Below are 11243 nucleotides of genomic sequence, written 5' to 3' on the forward strand. Positions count from 1 at the left end.
TTAACCACCTCCCTCTGCCCATGTCCTCCGGGGAGTGCAGAGGGATGCAGACCAGGACCTTGAAGAGAAGAGATGCAGGAGATGGTAGAGGCAGCAGATGCCAGGGGCCAGAGCTTTTGCTCCCCAACACTGGGCAGCCTGAGCTGTGGGATCACGTTTTTGTATTTGCCTTACCATTGTCACTCAGCAGCCAGGAGCTCTGCAGGAGTCAGCCTCACAGAGCCATCCTCTCCCTCTGCCCCAACAAAGCAGCCTTGATTGCCCTCATCCTCTACTATCCATTTAGGTCACTTTCTGTTTAAAATCTTAAAACCTTCAAGCATTTAAAATCAGTTGGGATCTTACCTGGCTGGATTCTCCCAACAACTTCACCTGCTGCTGCCCTTGGCAGGGCAAATTTTGACCCTAGTCAGAGGACAGAGGAGCCAGGATGCTGTTTGGTCCATCTTCTGCAGCCTTTTGCTCTTGGTAATGTACTGAGGATGAGAACATCCCCCAGGAAGGAAACCCCAGCTGCGTGGGTGCAGGAGCATCCCCTGATCCAAACCTAACCCCTCCTAGGCCCTGCCTGGGAAGGACAGCAGTGTGCTTGCCCTGGCATCACCACACTGGCTATGTAGAAGGAAACCTGCCCTGGGCTGGCAAGGCTCAGTCTACTCCCTACCCTGCTGTGAAGGGTGCTGCTGGCCAAGTGCCACCCCACTGACCCCAGCCCCGCTGGGACCTGCTGTTCAGAAGGGTAAGACTCTGCTGTAGGGCAGCTAAATAAATGTGATGAGGCAGCTCAATACCTTCTTTAGTGCTCAGACCAGATCCATCATCTCACTTGCCAGTGGGAGTGACCTCAATCCAGACCTGAATGGCCTGGGCTGTCGGGACACCTAAAGCCCAATCCATCAGGGCATTGAGTGCCTTTGGCTTCTGATGCAGTCAGCTGCCACCCAGCAGGACAAGGATTCCCAGTAAGGGACAGTGACTGCAACGACACATTGGGGTATCTCAAACACACCTCTCCAGTGTACCAAGCAGAAAACCACCTCCAGCCCACCAGCAGGTGATCCAGCCTCCACTAATGTATTGCCAGCCTTTCTATGGACCTGGTTGCAAACGTCTTTAATAAATCAGCATCAACACGTCCACAGACAAGCTGAGTGTGCAAGACAAGCAGAACCTTTGCACACAAGTGTTAGCACCCCCCTCATGCACTGCTGCAGCTCCCCACAGCACTGCAGAAGAGTGCTCTGGTTTAGTAAAAGGTGTCTGGGGTTCTTCAAGAGGCAGGAACTGCGCACAGCTGAACTGCTGCAAAGACAGACCAGTTCAGTAACCCCACCAGCAAGACCACCTGCACGGGAAGCTACTCATGCAGCTCCCAGTGCTCCACAGCTGTTTCTAGTCAGGACTCTTCACTAGCAGGTAGCTGATACCTCCAAGGCCCAGGTTTCTCATTTCTTTTGTCCGTGGCTCTCCATGCCTGGAGAAAAGCAGCTCTGTAGGGGCAGGTGGCTGGGAGTAAGGGTCCTTTCCTCCTGTAGACAGGAACACTGAGAATTCTCTGCTTGGCAGTCTCACCCACTTAGAGCTCACCAGTTCAGCTCCAGCACGTAGAGTCCAGGCTGCGGCACAGCAGGAGTCTCAGACATCAAAACAAGCAAATAAAAATCAGAACAAAATATGCCCTTCCTTCATCCACCCCACCCCCCACACCTGTGCAATGGCTCGCTCGCTGCAGGCGCTGCCCAGAGCTGGGCCTCAACATTTTACTTACAAGCAGTTCTATAAATATATATTTTAAATAGTATGGCCATGAAAGCGATGAGGAAAGACAAAGCACAGGGAACTAGTGCAAATCAATGATTATTTATAGACACAGTAGCTGTGTGACAACTCTACGTGCAGGTAACTTTCTAGCCCTGCGCTGCGCTTAAAGAGGTTAAGGTTGGCACAAAATAAACACTTTTATCTCCAACACTCAAGTGCAAGGACCTTGTCAGTCCTAGCTGATGTAAGACACCAGAATATCATCACCTCACTAACATCAAAGCCCCCCCAGCCTCTCATAATTGCACAGCCCCATGTCGCTGGCACTGGCCACTCGGCAGGTGGCTGCTGCACCTGCTAGAGCACTCACAGCACTTGCGCTTTCCGCTGAGCTTCCAGAGCCGATGATGCACCCTGCCAGGGGGTGCTGCCCATGACAGAGCACCTCTGCAAAGACCAGGGTGTGAGCAGCCAGGGTTTTACACTGAAATATCTGTGTCTGCTGCAGCGTGCACCCGCTGCCTGGTCTGTGCCAAGCCCAGAGTGCAAGACCTCCGTGAGGCCACTTGAGAGTTTGTGACCAACCCAAGAGCTCACTGGTACTTTGGACACCTTTGTGTTTGGTCCTCTACACTGTGAGAAAGCAGAGCCTGCCCCCACCATGTCTACAAGCTGGCGCCACAGGCATCTCACCTCACCCTGCCCCTCTCGCCCTGGGCTAACCAGGGTCCAGCATCCTCTGGAAGAATTGATCCTCCTGCCCTGAAGCTCCCCGTGTCCCAGGAGCTGAATGGAGCACTCCTAATTCTGGTCCAACAGTCAGCAGCTGACATTCAAACAGAGCATGTTTAAAAGCCCTGCAGGCCAAGGGAAAGCAGCCCCCGTGCTGGTCACACACCCAAACAAAGCAAACAAGTGGGACAAGCTTTGGGAGCTGCACCTGAAAAAAGCCTTCCCCACAGGCTTGGTAGGACTGCAGCAGCAGCCCCCAGCCAGGCCTCTTCAGAGGCAGAGTTGCTCCTCAGTGACACCTGTGATTCCTCTACATTCCCCAGCACTCAGGGTTCCCAGGCTGGACACAGCCCAGCAATGGCCCTGAGGGTAGCAGTCACCTCCTGGTGCACGCAGAGCCGCACGGGCACTGGAGTCAGGCTGGAACACAGTGCAGGGCCAATGGCTACAGTGCGGCACGGTGGTGGCAGGCGGCTCCGTGGGTCCAGCAGTTACTACACAGCGTGGCAGCGGCAGGTAGCTCGGCGGGGCCGCGGTTACTGCGCGGTGCCGAGGCGGTGGCAGGGAGCTCGGCGGCAGCGCCGTTACTGCGCGGTGCCGAGGCGGTGGCAGGGAGCTCGGCGGGGCCGCGGTTACTGCGCGGTGCCGAGGCGGTGGCAGGGAGCTCGGCGGGGCCGCGGTTACTGCGCGGTGCCGAGGCGGTGGCAGGGCGGCTCGGCGGCAGCGCGGTTACTGCGCGGTGCCGAGGCGGTGGCAGGGAGCTCGGCGGGGCCGCGGTTACTGCGCGGTGCCGAGGCGGTGGCAGGGAGCTCGGCGGGGCCGCGGTTACTGCGCGGTGCCGAGGCGGTGGCAGGGCGGCTCGGCGGGGCCGCGGTTACTGCGCGGTGCCGAGGCGGTGGCAGGGCGGCTCGGCGGGGCCGCGGTTACTGCGCGGTGCCGAGGCGGTGGCAGGGCGGCTCGGCGGGGCCGCGGTTACTGCGCGGTGCCGAGGCGGTGGCAGGGAGCTCGGCGGGGCCGCGGTTACTGCGCGGTGCCGAGGCGGTGGCAGGGAGCTCGGCGGGGCCGCGGTTACTGCGCGGTGCCGAGGCGGTGGCAGGGAGCTCGGCGGGGCCGCGGTTACTGCGCGGTGCCGAGGCGGTGGCAGGGCGGCTCGGCGGCAGCGCGGTCCCGGCCGTGCGTGCGCCGCACGTGGCTGTCGTGTGCGGCGTGCGAGGCGAAGGCCTTGCCGCAGTGCTTGCACTTGAAGGGCTTCTCCCCGGAGTGCTGCCGGATGTGCGTGCGCAGGATGCTGGAGGCTGTGAACGCCTGCAAGGGGAGAGAGGCTGAGGTCAAAGTGCTGCTTCTGCGGCTGCATCCCCAGGCTCAGCTAGCTCACACCCCACAGAAGCAGGGCACCCTAAGAACAAACAAGGCCTCCAGCAACTTCCTTCCATGCTCAGGCCACTGGAAAGAACAAGCCCCCAGCAGCCAACAGCAGCCACACTCAGCTCTGCAGACCTGGCTGAGTTTGTGGAGTTAGACAAAGCTCAAAGAAAGGTTTCTAACCGGAGACACCAGCAAATACCTTCTCTGTGGCAAAGGAGGAGCAGTCAGTGCTGGTCTAAGCAGCTCTGAAGCGCCTTTGTCTGGGAGACTTCATGCAGGTTCATTTCCAGAGTCAAACAAACCCTTTCATATTGGCAAATGCCGGGGCTCAGATCCAGCTGCGAGAATGCATCTCTGCAGACATTTCCCCTCTCCATCACTCTGCTCTCAACAGAGGTTCAACTAGCCAGGTAACCCTGGGTGGATTCAGGAGCCCACCCAGTGCAGCCCCCATAGGCTCCCCAAAGCCAGTGCCCCATGCCACAGGATGGCAGTCCCGTCTGGGCCAGGTGTGCCCAGTCACTGAACATCCTTATTGGTGTTAATCTCCCGCAACCAAGCCTCTGTCTCCAAACCTAGGAGCAGCTTACAGCATGCTGGCAGTGTTGCTGCACCCCATGGGTACCCCACAGCAGTTGGAGCCCTATGGCTATTCATCCAGCAGCAGCTGAGCACTCACTGGGCTCGGTGCGGTGCCGCTGTGATGTTCTCTCAGAGAAAATCTCCCTGCCCAGCTGCACATCTGTGTCCCCACCGCCTGAGACAAGTGCACACAGCCTTGCTTGCACCTTGCCTGTCCAGCTTGTGTACCCAGCCTGTTCCGTGCACTCAGAACTGGTGTTGACAATTTAAAAGACCTCATCTGTCTGGTGAAAAAAGGGAATTCCAGGAACACTGGCCCTAGCTGCATGCCTTGGATGGGACTGAAGTGCATTCAAGCCTCCCCAGACACCATCCCAGCAGCAGCTCTGAGCTGGGATGAAACACAAATTCCACCTTAGTCTGAGCATGGGCACAGGGACCAGAGCCCACCTATCCTGTCTGCACCCAGAGCACTCCTCTGGGGATCAGCTTAAACTGCAAGCACCGTCCCCAAAGCAGGCAGGAGGCTGAGCCAGAGCTGGGCTGTACCTTGTTGCAGTAGACACATTTGTAGGGGCGCTCCCCAGAGTGGACCCTCATGTGCTTGTTCAGGCTGGAGGACTGGGAGAAGCTCTTCCCACACACCGAACACTGGGGGAAGAAACAGAATGAAGGTAAACGGAAGCACAAAAGAGCAGAGCTAAAAGCAGAAATCAGGTGTTGGGAGTGCCTGCCTGTGTTTTCCTGCACACATCTGCCTGCGTTCCTGCTCATGCAGACAGCTGAGTATGCACCGAACAGCAGAGCTCCCTCCCTGCAGTGACTGTTTGGAACAGTCAAGATTTTACTGTGGTTTAAGAAGGGCTTTTTAAAAAAGGAAAATAGGACCATTTCAAAGGTTACTGTTGTGAGTGGTTAAAATAGCCTCGTTAAAAACCGTCCCCCTTCAGAAGAGGAGCAGCCAACACTGACTGTCAGCCAGCAAGATCTGAGAACATCTGTAAAATCACCACTTTTCTTCAAAAAAGTGCATATAGATCTAGTTGTTGGTTTAATTTTTGCTCAAAAGATTAATTTCCTAAATCAAAAGTCCTCTTGAAGTGAATCATCTTTCATAGGTTCAGAATAAACTGAGCTGCAGCTTATCTGGGAAAAAAGGAGTTTTTTTTTAACTGATCCATTTTTCACCTTTGCGTTGAGGCTGTTCTAATTTAAATGCAATACATGCCCAATAAGTTTGTCTTCTCCTGTTCTGAAGTATTTCATTCACAAGGAAATAAAAAAATAGGAAAAGAGGGGGTAAAAAAAGGGGGAAAGGAGGAAATTGCATGGTATTTAAAATCCCATATGTAATAGAAAAATGCTTTTTATCCGTTACTTAATCTATACAATGTTCTGGCATTGGAAAATTGCTGGTTCTGTTCACAGAAGGTCAAAGTTAAATTACCACTGTTGCAGGACAATCTATAAAATGGATATCTGCAGGATTTCTAGGGCTGATTTAGCTGTGCCATTTCCAGCACTGGGACTTGCCCTGTCCTCACCTCCAGGAGGAGTCTGATTTTCTTGTCCAAGTGCTCTGAGAGAAAATTGGAGCTACAGAGATGTTTGGTGGGGATGGGGAACAGATCTCAGCAGAGACACCTGAAAATAGCAAACCCCACAGGAAAGTGTCTGAACATCCTGGGACAACGTTCTTGCTTTCCAAACCCTCACCGAGACCAGCAGGGTTGGGTGTCTGTGTACATATATTAGTGGGTATAAATCCAACACTTGGCCAACTACGCTCTGCTGAAGAAGAAACTCTTCCTATACGATACCACCAGTCTGCTGCCAGCATCTCGGCTCAGCTGAAAAAAATACTTTAATGGTCCCCCCAGCCATTAAGTGCAGAGAGACCCAAGGTCAGGCTCACCTTGTGAGGTCTGTGCTTCTCGTGAACGTGGAGGATGTGGATCCTTAGCCTGTCCCTCTTCTCGAAGGAGCGGTTGCAGAGGTGACAAGGGAACTTGCGGTCCCCCTGGTCCACGCAGCGAGTGTACTTGAGGTGCTTGTCCCTGTAGTACTTGTAGGCAAAAACCTTCCCGCAGCGCTCACACTTGAAGCTCTCCCCGGCTTCTGTAGGGCAGAAGGGACTGTGCCACCCCCCATCACACCACAGCAGCGGGGACAGAAAGGAAGATGCCACCTCTTGTCACATCACAGCAGCGGAGTCTCACATCAGACTCGCTTGCTGGTCAGAGCTGGTCCCCAGCGGGGCGTTTTTAGTCTCCGGGGTGTTCACGGCGTCTGGCAACACCATTAACAAAATGCATCTCTAGCAAGAGGCGCTTAGAGTCTCACGGCGGAGAGCAAACCGGAGCTCGCAGCCTGAAGAATCCCATTTTTTTCAGCTACTGACCCCAAAGCCACCGCTACATCCCCGACAGCAGCAAGCGGACGCGCCCAGAGCCAGCGCGGAGCCCGCACAGGAGCAGCCCCCGCGGGAACGCCTCGGCGGTATTGGCCGCTAATTTTACCGCCGGTCCCCAAGAGCAAAAACAAATCTGCGCCGTTTTCCGGACGCAAAACGCTGCCCAGAAAACCCGCGGCTATTTGTTTGCGTTTGCACTGCAAACGGCTCCTGGCCGCTGGGTTTAGGGGAAACGCAGGAGACTTTCCAGACCTCGACAGGTTTTTTTTCTGCCTTTAATAAAAGTAACTTGGGCTGAAGCCTTGGAAGGAGACAAAGCATTTCGCAGCCTCCGAACCGGGCACCTTGGAACAACACCCACGACTATCCCCACGCAGATTTCCATGCCAATTTGCCTCTACCCCTTATCCTGCACCCGGTCCCGCAGCCGCGCCGCCTTTCCCGGCGCTGGCACAAATCCTTTCTCTCCACACTGAGTTTTTCTGTCTGCTGATGCGTTCTGCACGTTACAAAACGGAATTTCCCCGGGAACAAGAGCGTTTGAGGTTTCTCCCACTGCCAACACCGGCATCACCACACCGGAACGTCCACAGCCCACCCTGGTTACCCGGAGCGTTAGCGCCCCCAAAATATCATTAAGTCACTGGAAAAAAAAAGGGGCCAAAACGAGAATAGCGCCCCAAAAGTCCCCCTGCTCCCCGAACGGGTTCCCCCAGCTGCAGAGCCGGGGCAGGCTCAGCCCAGCCCCGACAGATGTTTTGCAGCCCCAGATGTGCTCTTTGAGCTCCCCAAAGCAGCGATGCGGGCGCTGAGGACGCCTCTCCCTGCAGGCAGCCCCGGGGCTCCTTTTAGGGTGTTGGGAGTCATAGAGGAGGGCGAGCACCGCCACCCCGGAGGTTCCTGCAGAGCCGGTCACCGGCACCCAGGATCCGGGGAGGGTCCGAAGTGACACTGCCGGGAACAGGCTATGCCCGAGTCCTTCACCTCCCTTCGTGCCAGCTCAGTTCGCCGCTGGGCTCAGGCTCACCTTCGGGGTGCTGCGGGGGTCTCTTGCCCTCCGACAAGCCCTTCAGGCTGACGGGGATGCCCAGGAACTGGACGTAGCAGTCGCCGTACCACACCAGCAGCTCCTGCTTGGGCAGGATGTCCTTGCAGCTCTCGTAGAAGATCTGCCCCTGGCACTGGATGGCTGTCAGGTTCTGCTCCTCAGGGAACCGGGCGCAGTTCACCAGCGACATCCAGTTGCCGGAGGTGCCCTTCCCATCAATGAAGTGGCTCAGGCGCCCGTATTCAAAGATCTGGAGAGCAGGGAGAGCCAGGTCAGGTCGGACTAAGCCCACCACCCCCACCAGCCCGACCTCGGCCCCGTTTCGGGGACGTCCACCGGTGCCTCCGCTACCTCCCACATCAGCGAGTTGTCGTCGTAAGTCTTTATCTCGCTGGTGTTCACCACCCTGCCCTGGAAAGGGCCGAAGCGGACTCCTTTGGGGATGGGTTCCGTGCAGAAAACGCCGAGCTGAGACACGTCCCCGTAGGCCGCCCGCAGCACCGACAGCCCTACAGGGGAACAAGGTGGAGCGCTCGCTGTGGGGCTCAGCGGGGCCGGAGGGGGTAAAAGGGTGGTCAGCCAGGACCAGGCTCGTACCTTCGGGTAGCTGCAGCGCATCCCTGTCGAGCAGCGGGCAGGAGTCCGCAGCACCTGCCAAAGAGAGGACCTCGTCTTCAGCCCGACCCCCATCGGAGCAGCAGGGCCGGGAGAGCGGGTCCTCTCTCAACCTCCATTGCCCTCCGGCCCTTCCCCAGAGTGGACTCGTAGGGAGGGAAAGCCACGGGGAAGAAATGCCCGACGTACCCGGCTGCAGAGGCACCACCTCCTTCCTCGCTTCGGGGACCGTCCCCGAACCCCATCCCCCGCCTGGTGCCCCTTCGGCCCCTTACCCGGGCTGTCGGGGGGCAGACGGAGCCCCGAGATGGCGTGCAGGCTGCCGGCTGGCTGGCTGCGGAACGTCCCGTAGAGCACGGCCTGGAGCTGCTCCTCGCTGAAGCGGTACCGGCCTGGCTCCTCCGGACTGCAGGCAGCCCTGCGCGGGGAGCTCGGGCAGAGCAGTGGCACCGAGTCCAGGACCCCTGCACCGAGGGGCGAGTCCTCCCGGGGTGGGCCGTGGATCGATGGCCTGGCGTAGAGGGATAGGGGGGGGCCGGGGAAGGGCTCAGCTGGGGGCAACGGGGGCGGCTGGCTCAGGAGAGAGGGACCCCTGCTGAAGGTGAAGGTGGTCAGCGGCGGAGAGGCGGGGAACAGCCCCGCTAGGGACTTCAGAGGCTGGAAGAAGTCGGGGGACGCCTCGAAGTACGGGGCGGGAGGCAAGAAGGAGGAGTAGAAGGCGGCGAAGCTGGCCGGGCTCACCCCCGGCACGTCCCCACCATCCCCGGGGCCCGTCTCGCCGGGCAGGGAGAGGGCCATGGCGGATGAGGGGTGGGAGACGAAGGGGAGGAACCCGAGAGCTGCCAGCGCAGGGTCGAGACGAAGCCGCCGATCACTGCCCGGCGCCGTCGGGGGAAGCGGAGCGGCCGCCGCCCTTGGGGCTATAAGGGCTGGGAGGGGGGTGGGGGGGGTCTGCTCCGGCCGGCGACCCTACCCCGGGGGGCGGAGCCGCGGCCACGCCTGGAGCGGCATCTCTGCTCGTCGAGGCCAGAAGGACCCCCCCCGGTCGCCCTTTCCGGACGCCCCTGCCCAGCCGCCAGCCCCATCCTTCTTTTCCTCAGGGCAGCGTGAGGGAGGGATGCTCCCCATCGCACCCTTGCCCCGTCTCGGGGCCGCAGAGGTGGGCTCGGAGCCGGTGTCTGCTCTTAGCCCATGTCCGGGGCTAACCAACAGCACTTGCTCCATCACTCAACGACCCCTCCCCAGCCGATAAGGGGAGCAGGAAAAGGAGAGGAGACTCCCGGGTTGGGATGGAAATGGATTGAACGACACAGCCAAACTCACCTCAGTATCAAGCAGCTAAAGTTATCCTCAGCCCAGGGAATGCAGAGCAGGCACAGCAAACAGGAAAGCAGCCTCGGGAGAAGCAGAAGGCCCTGTCACCAAGCTCTCCCCTTTGTACGCAGGGTGGGATGAGATTCACCCGCAGCCAGCTCCGGTCACTGCCCTGGCTGACTCAAACTGCTAAGGGCCTGCAGCCCATGGCTGGCCCAGGCTCTGTCCCACAGCACCAGGACACACAGAAAAGCAAACAGCTCCACTGAAGCCTCCTTGGCCTGCACACCCCTTAGCTACTGTGGTTTTCACAGACATTGCAGAAGTGATACTCTTTAGCTGGGGACTGTGGCAGGACACTGGGCTCTGCTGGGGTTCCCAAAGCTCCATGAGGTGCTGACATAGGTCAGGACCTGCCCAGAATGCGACTAAAACATCTGGCCCTTATCCCCGCCGACGAGCTGGGTGATCCCCTTCTGCAAGCATTCAGATGCCATTTGAGTCATTAGGGTGTACTGTAAGCACTAATTACTCTCCCCCTCTGGAGATACTCAAGACCTGCCTGTGTCTGGAATAGGTGATCCTGCTCTGGCAGGGGTGTTGGACTGGCTGCGCGTTCAGGGTTCCTTCCAGCCCCTGACATTCTGTGATTCTGTAATTAACATGCGTGAGCAGCTGCAAAACGCTGCCTTCATCCTGAGGAAGGGAAGCATCGGGAGCCAGTGGAGCAACCTGAGAGTGTGGCTCCACAGTCCTGGCTGCGCTTGGCCAGAGGTGAAGCCACCCTCCCAGTCTTGATTCCTAGCCTAGATGAAGAGCTCTGGAATAGACGTTTGAGGAAGGGTCACCTGCTGCCCGGAAAATGGGGGTGTTCAAAGCACAGGACCTCGGGCACTGGAATCCCTCTCTGCCAAAAACTTCAGAACTTCCATAATTTAGTTTGTTTTGTTTTCAGGACATAAACACAGCAACAGCAAACACAAGGACGCAGCACGAGTGAGGGAGACCCAGAACTGCTGCAAGCTCTCCCAGGACCCTTTCCATTGCCAGCTCAGGGCAGCTGTGTCTGCAGGCCTGCCTTGGAGGTTCGTGTCCTCTGCACAGAACGTGTTGGGCTGATTGTACCCATAGCCTCGCTTCCATCCTGATTCCTCTGCAGGACAAAAACACTGAGCACAGCCAATACGCACAGGAAGATGAGGGAGGGGTAGGAATGAAGCCCGAGACAATTCCTTGGTGTAAACAGCCCCAATTTGATGCTACCAGGCTGTGTGTGTGTGTGTATTGTTTCACACTTGCGCTACTTGCAGACAGGGTTTAGGCTGCACTGCTTTAGGCAAGTTCCAGGCAGGGATTATTGGATGCAGAATCAGCAGCACACAAGTACCAGAGTTAATCAGGTTTCCAGCAACA

The 11243-nt window shown here is 57.7% G+C and overlaps 1 protein-coding gene across 1 annotated transcript; it reads right to left on the reverse strand.

Annotated features, from left to right (window-relative positions):
• Positions 1-3297: 3297 nt before the first annotated feature.
• On the reverse strand, positions 3298-9314 carry PRDM14 (PR/SET domain 14). The gene is made up of 7 exons (XM_064170548.1): positions 8746-9314; positions 8499-8647; positions 8253-8410; positions 7881-8151; positions 6356-6558; positions 4990-5091; positions 3298-3798 (listed from the first exon to the last, which is right to left on the reverse strand). The coding sequence occupies exons 1-7, from the start codon at positions 9312-9314 to the stop codon at positions 3610-3612; spliced, it is 1641 nt and encodes a 546-aa protein (XP_064026618.1). The 3' UTR covers positions 3298-3609.
• Between the last annotated feature and the right edge of the window lie 1929 nt (positions 9315-11243).

The sequence above is a fragment of the Pogoniulus pusillus genome, chromosome 34 (assembly GCF_015220805.1).
Source record: "Pogoniulus pusillus isolate bPogPus1 chromosome 34, bPogPus1.pri, whole genome shotgun sequence".
Taxonomy (NCBI): Eukaryota; Metazoa; Chordata; class Aves; order Piciformes; family Lybiidae; genus Pogoniulus; species Pogoniulus pusillus.

Excerpts from the sequence above, each read along its gene's own strand:
- PRDM14 (XM_064170548.1), bottom strand. The coding sequence starts at position 9,314 with ATGGCCCTCTCCCTGCCCGGCGAGACGGGCCCCGGGGATGGTGGGGAC. Across the intron at positions 8,648-8,745 it reads GGGGATGGGGTTCGGGGACG|GGCCGGAGGGCAATGGAGGT; the intron begins GTCCCCGAAGCG and ends ACTCTGGGGAAG. Across the intron at positions 5,092-6,355 it reads AGAAGCACAGACCTCACAAG|TGTTCGGTGTGTGGGAAGAG; the intron begins GTGAGCCTGACC and ends TTCTTCCCCCAG.